We start from the raw sequence: 19,356 nt of genomic DNA, 5'->3' as shown, positions 1-19,356 counted from the left end.
ATCAGGCCATAATTTGCTAGGAGTAAGTCCCATCTCCATGAGGCCACAGAAGTGACGGCTGAGCAAAAACTATCGTCTTGCAAAGCAATCTGTCTATCAGGCCGGGCAGAGGATGATTTCAGCACGTTTCTGTGTGGGGACACAACGAAGTATAAGGCAATGGTGGGATCCGTGGACTTGGACCCGCCTCTACAGGGTAGGGCTCTCCAGGGCAGGAGGGGGGCCCCCACCCTGTGGGACCCCACAGCAGCCTCTCAGGTGGGAACAAGGCTTAGGGAACTGCAGTGGGGAGCCTTTTGCTGGAGCCGGTGACAGCATAATCACACAGACACCATGTCCCTATGCCATCACCAGTGTCTCCCTTCTGGAATGACAGGGGGACATAATGTAAATAATGTGTGTTGTCAAGGGCAACCAAGGGCAACGTATCGTGAGTACTTCTCATTCTGATGAGCTTGCACGACCTGGCTCAGATCCTTCTAAACTCTGAATTTAGAAGGCTTTAGATTTGTTTAATCAAACCTGCCCAAGGAGGACAAGGCCTGCCAGGAGCCCCAGGGCAAGGCTGTGTGTACTTTGAAGCTAGTCCACCTTCTGTCTCGGGGGAGAATTAGCATTCCAAGCCCAGGAAACAGGCTATGCCAAATTTGGGTTTCCCAAGGATTAATTTTTTTTAATTAGGCCTCACAGACACATCAATTCTTCTTTATTAAAACCATTTTTGGCTTAAGGCACAACCTCCTGTAGGTCACAATTAGAAGAAATCGGGTCCTGCCGGATCTTTTCTCCCACAGGGAAAACCCTACAGGCTTTTCTGTCTGCCACGAAGCTCCTCAGACTGGCACCAAGTTCCATCTAAGCTTTAAACAGGAGCCGGAGGAACGTGAGGAAGGAGAGGACTCAGCATGATTGCATTTTCTAAAACGAATGAATAGATACAGCCTGGGCTGTCTGAGCAACCTCAAGGAGAAAAGATGGTTCTAAAGATTTAAATCCTGTCTCCTTGAGTTCTTTGCTGCAAAAGGAAACGGCCAACGAGCGTGCCAAGAAAAAATAGGCAGAAACTAATGTTGGTGGCTCAAACAGACCCTTGCAAAGAACATGAAAAAATCCATGGGCTGGTTCCTGGCTGAATTGGGCTCATAAATACAGTTAATTAGAATGAAGAGCCAAGCAGAAATGCCCCATGGCCAGACTTCCCAAATTGTGTGCTGTATCCCACTCACTCGAATTAAGTTAGGTGGCACATGGATGAAGCTTTTTTTAATGTAATAGTCATTTATTTTAATGTATATTAACAAAAAATTAGTACATCAAGCTCATGGATTGTACTGTCTTATAATGAGGCAAAATTAGTATTTAAGTTTGAAAAAGTGAGGCATTTAAAGAAAATCTATTGAGCAAATAATGTTATTTGACACAGGAAGTTGGCAAAAATTTAAAAGATTGCACGTAGATTGCTAAAATTAGGGAAATATTGTCCTACAAGCCAAAGGAGGGAAGAAAATTATTTCTGCTGGAGATTAAGGCCAGGGGACCCATTCCAGGGGACGGAACAGCACCCCCGTGCAGCCTCCTCCTGCTCCCAGGGGTGCCCCTGCCGTCAGTCACTCACTCCTTAGGGTGGTCATCCTGGCTCCCGCCCTTCGGAGCCTGGGACGCCCGGTCAGAACAAGACCTGGGACAGAAGAAGGGGCCCCCAAAGCCCTGGCAGCTGGGAGACCCGTAGGTCCAGCGGGCTGTACCTTGATGACGTCTTCGTCCGCAGACCTGCATTCCACAGACTCCGACACGTCGACCACAGAACCGTCCTCTTGAACACCCACGACCTTGACGGGAACCGAAACAGCCTTTCCGGTGAGAATGGCCGTGTTCAGCACCTCCGTGTCCTAAGCAGGAGAGGAGAGGGCACATGTCAGCAAGCAGGCAGACCTGGGAGCAGTGGGGCACTGACCACGCCACCGACTGCCTTGTTCTTGTTCTGCAGTTTAAAAAACCTGTGAATGGATGAAGTCACGAGGCCAACAAAGCAAAATGGAAACTCCGAACAGTCGGCGGCTTTGCACGGCAGACTGACCAGCAGGCCTGAGAGCTGGACCTTCTCAGTCCCCAGGGGCAGGGTCATGTCACGACCCCCGACGTCCCCTCCCGTCCCTCACTCCGCCCCCCACCCACTGTCCTACAACATGTCTCGCACACAGCACAAGAGTTCTTTTCAATGGTTTCCAAATCTTGGCTACAGCTTCACTCGGGAAATTATTGCCTAATTTTCTGCATTTATTAGCCTCGTGGACGTAGCCTTCACTTTGGTGTCAAATTAGGAAAGAGAACAGCATGCAGACAGAAGAGAATCAGTCACAGAACATAAACATCTGCCCCCTGAGCTGACCCCAGCACCATGCTTCCCCCGACCTCCAAGGACCCCGAGGTTTCCCTCCAAACCGGGAACTTTTAAACGTTGACGTCACGGTAGCTTCTCTCCTCCTCTGACACCCTGGGGTCCTGCAGGCTCTGTCTCCATAGCTTATCTCCACTCTGCCAAATTCTTGCCGTCCCCCTGACCAGCTCCTCCCCTGAGGGAGTGTCCGCTCACTGGGACGGCCACAGCGGCCCCCACTCGTCTCCCTGTGTCCGCTCTCTTCACAACAATAATTTTTTAAAATTTCAACATAATTCAGATAATTTCTCTCCTAGATTAATTCTCATTGAAAGTGTCCTATTATTCTCAAGATAAAGTCCAAATTCGCAGACACGAGTGACCTGACTTCGGCCACTTCTCCAGCCCTCTCCGCCCCTTCCCGCTGTCCTGGTCCAGCCTCCCAGACGTCTTCTCAGTTCTCCCAACAGTGCGATCGCATCCAGGCCTTCTGCTCGGACATATGCAGAGCTCCTGACCCAAAACACGCCTCCCTGTTCCTTCCATCCTTCAGATCTCAGTGTAAATGTCCGTTTCTTCCAAGAAGCCGGGCTCTTCTGCCCCCAACAGTGTGAACTCGCACCCCACTGGCATGTCTCACAGCACCTAGTCTGCCCTGCCTGCCAATGACCACGGATGCTCACTATCTGCTTATTTTTTGTTGATGTTTTAATCTCTGACTGCCCATTAGATTGTAAACTCCCCAAGGGTCTGCGCCATCTTTGTTCCGACCTCCACCGCATCCGAGGAGCCTGGACGGTATCTGGCATGTGAGGAGCCGTGCAGGAGAGAGGTCGGGTGCACAGGCTCTGGGGCTGGACTGTCTGAGTTTGAAAAGAACTGGAACAGAGTGAGCAACAAGAGCTTAATAATTACAGCTATTCCTGGAGGGGCTTTAAAACATTCACTCCAAGAATGAATTAAAGAACCTCTGAGCAGGTTCACAGAGGGTTCTAGAGGAGATGCTACTCCCACACTTGGCTGTAGAGAAAGAGTCAACCACAGAAGCTGGTGGACAAGGGGCAACACAGCTCAGCAGTGAGAGTCGCCAGCATTCACCGATGGGCCCCAACAGAATTGACCAAACAGATCATTAGCTCAAGTCTCCTTTCAAGCGTGGAGTCCCCAGTCTCAGCACAAGCAGCAAGTGGGCTCAACATTCAGTTTTCTAAATCAGTCCCTCATTCTCCATCCCAAGAGGTGAGTCAGCAAAGGAGGAGGAGGAGGAGCAGAAGGAGGAGAAAGTAGAGCAGGAGAAAGAGGGGTTGTAAGTACTTGACATGTAATCAATTGCTCATTCAGTTTCTCAACAACCCTCTGAAAGCAGTTACTAGTATTATTCCCAGTTTATAGATTACCTGTTCTTCATTGATAGTAAACCTGCAAATAATAGCTACTTGTCAGTATAAAACATCAACTTTCAATGAATACTTGAAAATAATGCCAACCCAATCTAAGAAAAATGAAAAAATAAGTTTCGGGGTTTTTTTTTTTTTTACATGTGTCCTTTCCTCTGGATAGAAGAATCTCAAGGAGATAAATCTGAAAGGATGTGACTATAATCCATGTTCCTGAGAATACCATTCGCACCAGGCAGATGAACTACGTGTACATTTACATTTAAGGCGACCACGAGGACAGGAAGCAGGAGGCACTGTGGAAGTTGAGATAAGAAATCACCAAAGGTGGGATAATGGGATGGATGTGGGAATAACCACAGTGTGCACAGAGAAAAGAGACTGCATCATGGTTCCAGAACAAATTGTTAAATTCAACTCATAATCCCATTGAAACTATCAATGTGGGTGTTGTCTGTGGTAATGGACAGGCATTAATTTTGAGCGTCCATAGATACTGAGCATTCGTCCTTCCCTCTTTTTTTTAATGACGACATTTCATTTTTCCTTCGGGTACCATCCCGCTCTGCCTCCAATGAATGCAGCTGGGATGGCACTGACCCCAGACCACCAAATCAGGCTTCACAGATGAGCACGTGAACCAAATGCGGCCAATCAACGTATTCCAGCCCCACGTCCACAACGACTGAGTCAAGTGAAACCCAAAGAAGGGGAATCAGAGTCAGGAGTAGGAGAGAGACCGGTTCCTGGGAAAGATGTCTGAGGTCCTGAATCCAGCTACATCCGTGTTTGTTATCTTCGGAAATTCAGATATATTAGATGAACTGTTTTACTTAAGCCAGTTTTCATTGGGTTTTTGTCACTTGTTACTGAAAGTCTTGACTCACACACACGAGACTAGGCAACATGCGAGACCCTAGAGAAAGAGAAAAGACTAAAACAAAATCAATCTCTACCCTGTAGAAGCTCCCAACCTTCCAAGAAGACATTACAATTAGTTTCCCAAACTGAATGTCAATGGAAGTGACTTTATTTTTCATAACAACAAATCACAACTGATCAAAGCTTGTGCATTTATTTCTCATGTCTTTGCAGCTATGGTTCCTCCTTCAGCCTTTTCATGTGTGGCTGAGATTTTTGCAACCATGTTTTCCAGTGTCCATCAACAGCCGCTCAAAAATCCCAAAGGCAATTCTTACCTGCCTCTGGCACAATAAGAAAGCAATTTATCATGTTAAATATTACATTTAAATCATCCCCTGGTGCCAGAGACTGCTAAAAATTCACCATCTATCAAAATATAAGTCTTTTATTCTGCTCCTATTTGTACCAGCTCTGGGCTTTATGTCTTGAAAGCACATTTATATTCCTTTATGAAGATGAGTTTCCATTAATGTTGCACATTAGAGTGATTTCAGCAAAAACAGCAAAGTAAGGAGATCTGAAAATTCTCTTCTCCATAAAAGCAATGAGAAAATCGGCCCAAAAAAGTCAAAATTAACTTTTTCAGAACTCTGGAAATCAAACAAAGGCTTATGCAACCAAGAGAGTATTTATTCAAGAAAAATGGCTGAAAAACAGAGAATTTGTGGCATTTTAATTTGACTTCCCCTACTCTCCAGCTCTGTAGTAGCTTTGAAAAATAACAGCCCACGTTCAGTAAAACCCAGCAGTCCAAAAGCCACTGGAGAGAGCAGATCAGGGCTGGAGACCTTTCAAAAGCTCCTTCCTAAAGAACTTCCATTATTTGACTTGTCTGGTAGTTCCCTGGAAGGTCCCACTTGCAAGACTGTCAGTATTTGACCTGACTCTGAGCTTACCCAGTGTGAGAAGCTTTTTCCCTAGAGATATTTATTAAAGGCAACTACAGGCAATTATTTAACTTCATAGCTGCCTGAAGCAGTAGATAACAGTTGGGACAAACAACAGATTAATCAAAAAGCTTAAAAGGAAAAGATGAGAAATGAGATGTCCAGAGAGGCTATGAAAAGCTTTTAAATATTCTGGGGAATCTATAAGACTTTGCTCATACTTAGGACTGTGTGCATGCCCAGGACTGTGTTTATACTCAAGAAAGACCTGAGAAAGCTCTAAGATGTCACCTCTGGTTGACCTTGAGGTTCTGTGAAAGCTAAGGCAGAGTCATCAAATGCTAGGCTGAGTATTGAAAGCATGTCCCAACACACACAGAGGTCCTTGGTAAAGACTGGGACACACTGATTCCAGGTGTCTAAGGAATCTCTGCCCAATCATTGGCTGATCACCAAGCCAATCAAACAGAGACTTGAGTGGGCACACACAGCAAAGAATGGACACTTTACAGAATTAGTTCACCAAAGTCATTAAACAAACAAACTACTACCACAACTATATACGACATCAAAAACAAACCCAGGGAAGGGGAGATAATATGATTTCAGAATTGCTACATTATATTATTTAAAATATCCACTTTTCAACCAAAAAATTAGGAGACATGCAAGAAAACAAAAAGGATGGACCAGTCACAGGACAAAAAGCATTCAACAGAAACTGTCCTCAAGGAAGCCCAGATGTTGGACTTACTAGACAAAGGTGCAAAGATTTGAAATCAGCTATTTCAAATACATTCAAAGAACTAAAGAATTCATATCTAAGGAACTAAAAGAAAGTATGAGAAAGATGGCTCAGCAAAGAGAGAATACCAATAAAGAGACATAAATTATGAAAAATTATGAAAAAAAGAATCAGATGGAAATTCTGGAGTTGAAAAGTACAAAACCCGAAATGGAAAATTCACTAGTATGTTCTCCAATAAGAATGGAATGAAAGTAGAAAGGGATGAGAGGAGGAAATGTGGGAAATCCACAAATGTGTGGAAAATAAACAGCATCTTTTTAAACAACCAATGGTTCAAAGAAGAAATCACAAGGGAAGTTAGAAAAATGCTTTGAGATTAGGTAAACAAAACACAACATACCAAAACTTATGAGATGCAGAGAAAGTAGTACTTAGAGAGAAATTCATGGCTGCAAATGCCTGTATTATAAAAGAAGAAACAGCTCAAATCAATAACCTGACCTTCCACCTTAAGGAACTAGAAAAAGAAAAGCAAACTAAACCCAAAATAAGCAGAAAAAAGAAGAAAACAAAGACTAGAGTTCAAATAAATGATATAAGGAATATAAAATCAAGAAAATTAAAGCAAAAGTAAGTTATTTGGAAAGATTTTTAAATGGACAAGCCTTTAGTTAAACTGATGAGAGAGGAAGAAAGAGAGAGAGAGAGAACTCAGATTTCTAAAGTCAGGAGTGAAAGCGGGGCCAAACTTAACAGGGAAAAAAATTATAGAGGAATACCAGAGTGATAGTATGCTAAAAACTAGATGGCCTACATGCAAAAGGACAAATTCCTGGAAACATGCAAACTACCAAAACTGACTTAAAGAAAAATCCAAATTTCAATAGACCTGTAACAGATAAAGAAGTTGAACTAAAAATCAAAAAACTTCCTGGAAAGAAAAGTCCAGTTCTAGATGGCTTCACTGGTAAAGTCTAACAAATGCTTAAAGAAAAATTTAACACTAATTTTCAGAAATTCTTCCAAAAATCAGAAGAGAAAATTGTTCCTAACTTATTATATAAGGTCAATATTACCCTGATAACAAAACTAGACAAATACATTACAAGAAAAGAAGACTACAGACTAATATCCCTAATGAATATAAATGTAAAAATCCTCAACAAAATACTAGCAAGTCAACTCCAGCAACATTAAAAAAAGGATTAAACACCACGACAAAGGGGATTAATTGCAGGAATGCAAGGTTGGTTCAATATGAAAATCAATCGATGTGTTAGACCATAATTATAGAAAAAAGGACAAAAACACATGATCATCTCAAGACATGTGGAAAAGCATTTGACAAAATCCAACATCTTTTTATGACAAAAATACTCAACAAACTAGGAAGAGATAGAAACTTCCTCAACATGATAAAGGGCATCTCTGAAAAACACACAGCAAGCATCATTCTTAATGGTGAAATACTGAAAGCTTTCTCCCTAAGATCAGGAACAAGGTAAAGATGGCTCTCACCACTTCTACTCCACACTGTACTAGAGATTATAGCCAGGTCATCAGGAAAGAAAGTTAAATAAAAGGAGTAAAGATTAGAAAGGAAGAAATAAAACTCTCTCTTTGCAGATCACATGATCTTATATATAGAAAATCCAAGGAACACACACACACACACATACACACACACAAAAGAAGCTATTAGGGCAAGAAAAAGAGTTCAGCAAGGTTCAGGATACAAGTTCAAAATACAAAATTCAATTGTGGTTCTATACACTACTAATGAACAATACAAAAATGAAATTGAGAAAACAACTCCATGTACAATTGCATCAAAAATAACAAATTACTTAAAGATAAATTTAATCCAAGAAGTGCATGAATTTTATACTGAACACGATGAAATATCATTGAAAGAAACTAAAGAATATCTAAATACATGTAAAAGCATGCTGTATTCATGGATTGGAATACTTCATGTTGTTAAGATGATGATACTCCCCAGAGTGATTTAAATATTTGATGCAATCACTATGGAAATTCCAGCTGCTTTTTTTACAAAAACTGACAAACTGATTCTAAAATTCAAATGGAAATGAGAAGACTGAATAGTCAAAACAATCTTCAAAAGAACAAAGCTGCAGGACACACTCTTCCTGAATATAATTGACTTCCCAGCAATAAACCCTCACATTCCAGTCAATCGATTTTCGGCAAGGGTGCCAAGACAATTCGATGGTTTCAAAGAACAGTCTTTTCAACAAAAGATGCTGGGATAACGGGAGCTTCACATGAAAAAGAACAAAGTTGGACCCCCCACCTCACACCATATACAAAAATTAACTCAAAATAGGCCAAAAACATAAATGTGAGAGCTCAAACTATAAACTTTTAGAATAAGACACAGGCGTAAATCTTCATGCCTTTAACTAAGCAATGATTTCTTACTTATGACATCTAAAGCATAAGCAACCAAAGAAAGAAATAGATAAATTGGACTTTATCAAAATTAAAAATATTTGTGCTTCAAATGACACCAGCAAGAAAGTGAAAAGGCAGCCCACAAAATGAGAGAAAATATTTTTAAATCATATATCTGATAAGGGCCCAGTTTTCAAAATAGATAAAGAACTCTTACATCCCAAGAAATAAAAAGACAAATAACCCAATTAAAAAGTGGGAAAAGGATTTGAATAGACACTTATCCAAAGAAGATATACGAATGGCCAAAAAAGACATGCAAATGTGCTTAATATCATTGAGGAAATGTAAACCAAAACCACGATGAGATAAAATCACACCTATTAGGATGGCTATAATCAAAAAAGACGGACAGTAACAAGCGTTAGCAAGGATCTCGAGAAATTGGCGCTCTCATGCATTGCTGGAGGGAATGCGAAATAGTACAGCTGCTATAGAAAAGTCTGGTAGTTTCTCAAAAAGTTAAACATAGACTTACTTATGATCCATCAATTCCACTCCGGGTGTATGTGTGTACAAGAGAAGTAAAAATGCAAGCCCACACGAACACTTGTGCAGCATCATTATTCACAACAACCAAAGTAGACACAACCCAAATGTCCATCAACTGACAAATGGATAAATAAAATGTAGGTATATCCATAAAATGGAATACTGTTCGGCCGTAAAAGGTAATGAAGTACCGATACATGCTACAATATGAGTGAACCTCAAAAACACGCGTAGTGAGAGATGCCAGACACAAAAGGGTGTGTACTGTATGATTCCATTTATATGAAATGTCCAGAAGAAGCAAACACATGGAGACAGAAGGTAGATTAGTGGTTGTGAGAGGACTGGATGGTAAGGGGAGGATGGCGAGTGCCCGGTACATGTACATAGGATGAAATATTAAGCAATAGCTAAGACAGTGAATTGGATCCAGATATTGGTTAAGAGCCCAGAGTGCTTCAGTTTCCTTACCTGTAAAATAGGAATTTTTTCAAAGGATTTAAAAGGATGACTTTAGACAAATAAGACACGCCCACCAGTTCTCCTTTTGGGCAGATTGTTGGTTGGATTTCCACTTGAATTCAGGTGTGGCCATATGCCTTGACTTGGCCAATGAAACATGAATGAAATGTGCCCACTTCCCTTCAGAAGCTCTAAGGGCACAAGATTCCGTGTTCTCCCTTTCTCGGCCATGCTGATGGCGTCTGCTCCACCAACATGAATCCCAGAGTGAGGATAATGCAGTGAAAGCCCCCAGCTGATGTGTTTTGGACACATAGTGTGAGCAAGAATAAACCTCCATTGTTTTCAGCTATTAAAAGCTAGGAGTTGCATGTAACTTTTCAGCATATTATTTTGACTACATATTCTCAGGCTAAGGATAAAAATAACTGTAAACACATGTTGAACTCTAGTTAGGTCTGTTTTCCACAGCAGTATGGGTTAGCAATTCCACAACTAATGTATTCTAGGATTGAGCAAATAAAACATGTCAGAAAATGACAGCCAGATTTCTCACTGCTAGAGAAATGAGTTTAAAATGGAAAGGAGAAAGAGAGTGAACTCTGTGGTCACAAGCCACAACTGGAGGTACCGCCATGATGGGGGATGGTGGGTGTACGGATGTTTATCTACGCACAAATGTAGGGGTGTGTGTGTATGTAGTTTTCCTTAGTTTTGTTCGCTGAAAGGGCTCAAATATAAGCAATGATGCCTTATGCAATCAGCACACCTAGACCCAGATTTTAGTTCTGAATACTATTCTCCAAGAAAAGGAAACAGAGCTCCTTGGAGAAATGGCTGATTCTTTGCCAAGGCAAAGAAAGTACAAAATAATGAGCCTAAAATGTATCGTGGAGCCAGAAGATAACAAAGTGCTCAAAAAAGGTCAAACGGACACCGGAGTCAGCTTGAGGCACCTCCACCAGCCCACCTGGGACAATTTTACAGTGCCATAAATAATTGTAGTAGCCAATGATGATAATATAATATATTATATCTAATAAGCTTCTGAGTCCATACTGATATAAACAAACAACTGGGTAGAATTTCAACTAATAAATGTAAAAATAAAAGAATGATGAAATTAGAATACCACCATCTGGCAACCAACATTTATTATTATAATCTGTTCAGGCGGGAATCAATACTGGATGTTACTAGTGATTAAAAGTATGATAAGAAACAGGATACTTCCATAGTGTCAACATACCTCTGTGCAAGAGGCTTATTAATTTCAAAGAGAAAAAACAGTAACCTTATGGTACCAAAACCTAGCACACATCACGTTACCCACGTGATCAAAGATAACATTACTGGTAACGCGACAGACAACATATGTCCTGAAAAAGGATACAGCATCACTTCTGAAATGTCTCCAACAAACTGAATCTAATAATCTAGTATAAGATTCAGTATTAGATTAGTAATTTTAGTAATAGTTAGTAAGATCAGTGATAATCTGGTATCATATTCTGAATCTAGTATTAACTGAATCTAATCACAGGGAAACATCAGACAAACCCAAATTACGGAGCATTCTACAAGATAACTGGCCAGTACATTTCAAGTACCTCACAGTATGAAAGACAGAGAAGTCCGAGAAACTCCCAGATGAAAAGAAAATAAGACACAGAACAAACACATGGGTGGTCCCTGGTTGGATCCTCAAACAGAAAAAAATATTTTTCTTTTGCTACAATGAACTTTAGTGGGATATTAGATGAAATCTGAATAAGGTCTGGGACGAGATAATGCTTTGTATCAATAACGATTCCCTGACTTTGATAATTTCACTCTACTTCTGTAAGAGCTTGGGGGAAATCCATACTGAAGTATTTACAGATAAAGGAGTATCATAATGAACATAATTTATAGCAATTAACTTTTCTTAAACATTTAGATAAGTGCCAGGCACTGTGATAAGGGATTTACAGGCATTATCTGTAAATAACAATGCAAACTTAAAGGAATATACGGTACCAGAGGTATTAACGTCTAATAACAAAAATAAAAATAGCACCGAAGAACAGAACCTGATGCGTGGTAAGTACTTGGTAAATATTAACTGATCTTCCTAATGCCTTATTTAATTCTCGAACATCCTATTGAAGGATGACTATTTTCATACTCATTTGAGAAATGAGGGAACCAAAGCTGAAAAGGGTTCCTTAATTTGGCCAGAATCCCACTTCTGCTAACAACCAAGCCAGGATGTGAACAAAAACACCGAGACACGGAAGCCCACTGCCCGGCTGTCCTCCTGGTTCCCCTCTCAGCTCCTCACCTGTCAGATGGAGCTAACAGTCCATTTCTTTGCCTAACTCGAAGGCTTTAAGCACGAAAGATACACTTGTAGAGGTTTTGATTTTAAAAGCTGTAAAAAGATGTTTTACAAATGTGGAGCTTATGTTTTAGTAGAAGTAGCCACGTGGCCCCAAAGCCCCAAGCCATGACCACGTGTGGCTTCTGGTATGTTCCATTCCAGCCTCTCCCCACCCCTGTGAGGTTCTGGGTCAATCCTGAGGCCCAGCTCCTACATCTTTGGGTCCCTGGCACAGGGACATCAGCCTCAGAACAGGAATCCAACCCTGACCCTATTTTGCTCTCAGACACCTCGACTCCTGACAGCTAAAGTTGCACGAGAGATGCAAACTTCACTCAGAGAAGCCAGGGTGTTGGCGCCAACTGAAATCATGGTTTTCAAGCCCACTGTTGTGTATTATATAACACTGAAATCAGCCCTGTTTCCCGCTCTGGACGCGTATTTTTAGATTCTGTTAATTTATTATCCCAAAAGCAGTAAGTGATCTCAAAACATGGTTCTTTATGAGTCCCTGAATAACACAAAGAAAATTACCTCAAATAGGACAGCACTCACAGAGCGTCAATAAACTGTCTCTGTGAAAGTCCTGTCCAGACGTCTCCTGGGTGGAAGCTTTGAGGAAAGAGGGGGAAGCTGAGAAAGACAGAGAACACTGAAGGTTAGAGACACAGAGACGGAATTATAGGGACAACGTGAGAGTCAGAGAGACACGTACAGAATGCACATGGTCTGGCTCCTGGGGATTCTTGACGCCTTCACTCCCACCAATCCAGGTGGTCCTATTTATTCACACGTCCCAGCTCCAACACTGAATAATTATTGTGTGTTTTCTCTAATTCATTCCTCTACTTAACTGTTAGCACTTCCTTAATTACAACTGTAACCTGTAAATAGTGTTTCTTTGTTGTCTGGGGAGAAAAAAAATTCTAATCCAGCTTGAGTTAAATTAAAATTTAACACAATTTCTGGTTGCCAGAGGACCAGCAAGCAAATGACATCGGTCCAATTAAAATCTAAACCAGATCCGATGGCGCTAGTGAGAGAAGTGTTCCTGAGGAGAAGCCCAGACCACGCTAATAACTGTATTTTAATATGAATAAAGCCTCCTGTATAGTTACTGTGCACTGGCTGTTGTCTGGGTGACTGCAGTGAGCAGTGAGAGCCTTGGCTGGAGGCTTTAGGCTGACTCTCAGTCCCTCAGTCAGGATGCCATGTGTGGATGGATGGAGGAGAGGGAGGGAGAAACGGGGGCGAGGGGGTGCCGAGAGGGAGGAAGCACTAATGGTCCAAAAGAGAGAGGCAGAAAGACTGGGAACGCAGGGTCCTACAGAGAGAGACAGACAGACAGACAGATAGACAGGGAGATATACAGAGAAAGACAAGACTGGGTGAGACAAACTGAGAAAAGGCCACAGGGACACGGACACACGGAAGGAGACAAACAGAGAAAGACGGAGAGCTAGCGCGAGGCCGTGAGAAAAAGACACACTGTGACTGGCAGGAAGAGAGACAGAGGCAGAGAGAAGGAGAAGAAACAAGACAGACCTTGCGAGCCTCAGGGCTTTCTGCTATAAATACACCAAAGTTCCCCTGTGTCCACCGTGGGCTCACCTGCCCCAGCCCAGCCATGTGACGCCTGGGACTGTTCAGCTGAAGCTGACTGAGCTCAGCCCCAGAATAGAAGATCGTCCCCACATGCTGGGACATGGGGCACAGCGCCTCTCAAAATGGGGTGCACCTGCCAGGGATCCTCATCACGGCCGTGCCCACTGAGGCTTCCCGATGGAACCCAGCGTAGCTGCGAACATCAGTTCAGCAAATGCTCAAGGCTTTGTCGGGCATACAAGTAAGTGAAAACCAAGAAAAATTAGAAAACTCTATGGCATACTTATGACATGTGGGTACTATTTATACCTTACATATTTTTGTTCATTTAATTCTCAGAACAAATCTATGAGGAGGAATTCTTATCACCTCCATTTTACAGATGAGAAAATGGAGGCACAAACACTCACCAAGATGGCATTACTAAGTGCCGGCCCTGGAACTAAAACCCAGAAAGGCTTCCTCCCGAGCCTGCGCCTCTGAGCACTGTGCTATCCTGCTCATCGAGAATCATATAGCATCACTACATGAAAATCATAAAACACTCTGGGCCAGACGGAATGCTAAGCACTCTACATCTGCTCTCATTAATCCTCCAACGGAGGGTCTCCCTCACACTGTTTCTACACATTCCTCTATTTCACTTTACAGGATTTACCACCATTTGGAAATTATCCAACTTATTTACTTCCTTCTGATCGGCACACCCATTGCAAATTGATTCTTTGGCTTCTGCTCCCACTCATGGCCCAGAATTGCTCCACTTGCTAAGACTGGAAAACCAGACAAAGACAAAGTGCATCAAGCAACTGTTTTCAGACACTATAAAACAGGTAGAAATAAGGAAAACTAAGCTGAGTCCTGTGATTACCACAGGAAGAGAAAATTCAAATTAAACTCCAGTCTGGCTGAGCTGAGAGGACAGGGAGGTTCAAGGGAGGTCAAGGTAACTAGAACTGGTGAGGCAGGGTATCAGAGAGTAGCTGACACGTGGAGAAAGAACTGGAGAGAAACCGCTACATAGAGAAAGAATCCCCAAGACTTGCAGAGGGGGCTGCAGGGGTCTTTGGCCCAGGACTCATCTCTGCATGCAAGGCCAAAAAGAGAATCTCAGGAAGCAGTGAGCTGAACCATTCCAGAACTCACACAGGGCTGGAAAGAGTCCATGTCCCCATCACCCAGACTGGAGGGACCTTGCAATACAGGGGGCATTAGGTGGAGTGCTCAGAAGGGTCATGTCATAATAGTAAGGCTAAATCAGCTGAAGTAAAGGCTGCTCTAGACCTGCCCTAACTAAGCTTGAAGGCAACCTCGAAAGGACCAAACTGATCTGTAAGAAACTTAATTTCATGTCAGAACAAAGTCAACACTGTTTAAAGGAATGTAACAAAATCCAGCACTCAAAACATAAAATTCACAATGCACAGAAGCCAATCAAAAATTACCAGGCAACCAGGAGAAAGATCAGCCAATAGAAACAGACCCAGAAATGATGAAGATGATGGAATTATGTATATGGCAAAAAAATATGTATAGACAGAAAATATTTATGCTAAAAGACAATGGAATGTAATAAAAAGTTATGTCCGTATGAGATATAGACTTATTCACACTAGCCAAAAGCTGGAAATGACCCACGTGCCCACTAACTGGGGAATAGATAAACAATTGTGGCATATCCATACAACGGAATATTATTCAGCAATAAACTACAGATACATGCAGAAACATGGATGAACCCCAAAACAATTATGCTAAATGAATGAAGCCAGAGTACATACTGTATGATTCTACTAACAAGAGATTCTAAAAAAGGGAAAATTAGTGATAGAAAGTAGATCAGTGTTGCTGGAGGCTGGTGGTGGAGTGAGGACTGGCTCCAGAGATAAGAAGGAATGGAAGGGGCTGACAGAAATGTTCCACATCTTGATTGTGGTGGTGGTGGTGATATAGCTACTCATAAAACTCATCAACCTGTAAAATGAGTGAGTTTTCCTGTATGTAAATTATACCTCAGTAAACATAAGACAGAATTAGATCTCATTTCCTGATTGTTCATTACTGTACCCCCAGAATCTTCCATTCAATAAACAGTCGATCTGAAGATAAGGAGAGGGAAGGGAGGCAATGGAATGGATAAAGAGGAAAAGAAAGGAAAGGGGTCCGGGGGCTCACTCCCTAGTGAGAGGACCAGTACTGATCCTATGTGTGAGGAAACTGAAGCTCAGAGGGGCCCAGGCATTTTCTCATAGCACAGCTGCTGGTACATGTTGCACACCATGCTGGGGCAGACAGAACTCGCGCCCTTTCCTTAACTAGTCAAGGGCTGCAAACTCCGCCCCCTTTTCTCATAAGGCTCCTTCTGCCCAGAGAGCTGGGTGTGGAGCCACAGCTTAGGGCCAGGCTCGGGAGCCAGAGCCCCTGCTCCCAATCTGGCCTCTGTCACTTGGAAAAGGTGTTTAAACGCACTCTGACTCAGTTTCCCTATCTATAAAAGGTGGCCAATAACAGTACCTCATAAAGGAGTCATGAGTATTAACTAAGGTAACATGTTCAAAACTCTTGGAACACTGCCTGCCCCGTAGTGGATGTTCGATAAAGCTTAGCTATTGGTTTCATTACACTCACCTCATTTTTTTTTTCACGGAAAATCTTCACTTATCCTTCAAGATTCTACTAGATTGTTGTCTCCTACATGAAGCCTTCCTGGCTGATACCTTCCCCCAGTCAGAATTAGCTGCTTCCTCAATTACCTCCCCACAGCACTTTATAAACGCCTGATCTTAGCCTACGGTGTCATAGTTACGTGGTTGTCTCTTGGACATACTTCTGCATGTACTTTGGAAAGCCCAGAGTTTAGCACAAGCCTGGAGACATTAAGGGTGTTTGAACAAATTAATAAAGACTGATACATTTGGTATTTACCAGAACTCGCGTAGTCTACATGGGGTAGTATGACGGACAGGTGACTTCGGGGGAGGGTAACTCAGGAAGTCAGGTCCTTGGAAAGACAAAATCTGAACAGTCTCTTAGGCCCTTTAGTCCTGAGCCCGTCTCATCCCCTCGAGCACTGAACCTGCCACCAGAGGAGCTTGTCTAATGAAGAACTTTCATGAAGTCTGTCTGCAAAGAAAACACTGCAGGTCCTGCAAGTCAGGCGAAAAAACACACTTTTTTCACTCAAAGTCTTTTAGAATTTCTATCTTAGGAGAAGCTAAAAGAAGGCAGCAGAAGCAGGACCCCACGAAAACCACATCATAGTCTCTACCTTTTCCACACTGAACCCGCCAAGAGGAGATGCGTGGTGTCAGGATGGAGGCCATTCTTCCAAACTGCTTGATAAATTATTCACCATCTTTTCCTTCACATACATAAGTATGAAGATTAATATGTAAAATAAGCAGCTTACTATATTGTTAGAATTCCAAGGAACTCTGCAGTTGCCCCAGCATTTGTGAGTAGTGTTTCAGGACTCAAATTAATGAGACTGCTGGCTGCAGGTCCATTTTTGTCTTCCCAGTTGTATCATGTCAAATCCAGCCACAGCCTTTCTTTGCCTGAATCTTTAAGCACAAAGTGGGCTTGTCCGGGTCTGCTAGGGCCGCCATAACAGATTACCGTAAACTCGGTAACTTAAAACATCAGAAATGTATTCTCTCACAGGTCTAGGGTCAGAAGTCCCACATCAAAGTGTGGGCGGGGCCACAGTCCCTCCAAAGCTCTAGGGGAGGAGCCTTCCTTACCTCTCCCAGCCCCTGGTGGCCCCAGGCATCCCTTGGCTTGTGGCAGCATTACTCTGATCTCTGCCTCCGTCTCCACATGGCCTTCTGCTCTGTGTTCCTCCTCTGCGTCTGCGTGTCTTAAATCTCCCTCTGTTTTTTTCTCACAAGGACACCAGTTCCTGGATTTAAAGGCCACCATAAATCTAGGATGATCCCTTCTCAAGATCCTTAACTTGACATATGCAAATTACCTATTTCCAAATAAGGTCACATTCTCAGATACCAGGAGTTAGAACTTGGGCGTATCTTTCTTGGCAGCCATTATTCAACCCTCTACAGGGCTTGTTTTCCAGGACTGTGCAAAGGCAGGTGCCAAGGGACCAGCCCTGACCTTCATGTTACCAGGAAAACAATGGCAAAAACCCCAGCCCTCACCTGTATTGAGAGAAAAGCTCAATCTTTGTCATTCTTTAACAAATAAACCCAGTGGGGTGGTTTTCCTCCATTTTCATAATAAACTCAAATTGCAAAACAAGCAATTGGCTGTTGCCCATGCCTCCTTCTCTGTAAATAGGAATCGTCATATTCAGTAATCTACACACCCTGGAAGATCATAAAGTTTCCTTTTTTTTTTTCAAAGAATCGATGAAATTCTTTGAATTGGAAATCAATGCAATGGCCACAAAACTGTGTGGCTACCTCCAGGAGACAGCAGTGTCAACTTAGCCGTCCCAAAGAAGTCTGTCTCTCCTCTCCGCTGATGTCAACGGCACACAGCTCCCTAAGGTGCCAGGACACAGGTCTGAGCAGACTGAAGGTCTGAGATGCTCTTTGACGACACCCTGCCCAGGCCACACGTGGGTGGGGGTCACCCAACATGTGGATGACAGGGTGCATGGTGGCCTGCCCGCCTCCTCCGGAGAAGGAAAATAAGAATACTTACAGCTCCATGGGAGTGATTTCCTTCACGCAAACGCCTCTAAACTCCTTTTGAAAGGGGGCCCCAGACGAGCAGTTTTGGATGTTCGATTTGGGCCAGCCCTGTTACTAGAATCTATGCCTCTCCTTGATGCTCCCATTACGGAATGGATTCTGACATTGGGAAGGCAGGGGGAGCACGACTAAAGCAGACAGCCACTGAGCCAGCCATTCAGACAGGGTGAAGTTCACTGGCGCCCAGAGTTAATCCGAATGCTACCTTTACATGTCACGGTAGACTCTGGAAATTATTCTTGAAGGGTCATCAAAACCCCAAAGAGAGAGAGAACAGAGTGACTTGATACTTTAGGAAGAGGGACACTGGCCATGCCCCACTCCTACGGTCACATAAGCACTGGCCCCAGATCTGCTCTGGTTCTCTTCTCCCTGGGGCAACTTGACCCCTGACCCCTCTCAGACCTTGTTATTCCAGCAGGAGCTGCCCCACCTCCAGCTCCAGAAATGCACTGTTGGACCCAGGCCTACAGCCAATCAGCATCTGGCCTTCCCCTGACCCCAGTGATTGGTTCAAGGACTGGCACACGACCCCAGCTGGTCCAATCCAATTGGCCCTTCTGTAACTTAGCCAGAAAACAAAGCCCTTGACAGACTGGCTCTACTCCACCCCACGTGCTTCTGACTTGGGACTGACTTCCTCATACTGTGGTTGAGAAGCTGGCAGGGTAGGAATTCGAGCTTGGGACTGGCTGGTCCCAGGTCCTTTTCAGTGGCTCCTCACAAAGGAAGCCCACCACACACTCCCATCTCATCTGATTTGTAGGTAGACTCAGAAAAAAACATAGCAAGTACTGGGTCAAACTCAGTCACTGCCTAGTTTAGAGAGGAATTGTCCTGCAAGACCTCGGTCTCAACTAGAGACCAAACCAACATTCCCGTGCATAGCAGAAACCAGGGCCTCCACAC

At 43.1% G+C, this 19,356-nt stretch overlaps 1 protein-coding gene across 3 annotated transcripts in view; it reads right to left on the bottom strand.

Moving 5' to 3' along the window:
- The window catches only part of TMEM132B (transmembrane protein 132B), a 354,765-nt gene that overhangs the window by 41,017 nt on the left and 294,392 nt on the right, over positions 1 to 19,356 (bottom strand). For all 3 annotated transcript variants that reach the window (XM_023647326.2, XM_023647325.2, XM_070275517.1), the window contains one exon: positions 1,746 to 1,889. In XM_023647326.2, coding sequence (XP_023503094.2) covers positions 1,746 to 1,889 — 144 coding nt within the window. The remainder of the gene's footprint in view (positions 1 to 1,745; positions 1,890 to 19,356) is intronic.

Source organism: Equus caballus, chromosome 8 (assembly GCF_041296265.1).
Source record: "Equus caballus isolate H_3958 breed thoroughbred chromosome 8, TB-T2T, whole genome shotgun sequence".
NCBI lineage: Eukaryota > Metazoa > Chordata > Mammalia > Perissodactyla > Equidae > Equus > Equus caballus.
The sequence above is the reverse complement of the archived record's forward strand: the minus strand, read 5'-3'. Positions and strand labels throughout refer to the sequence as shown.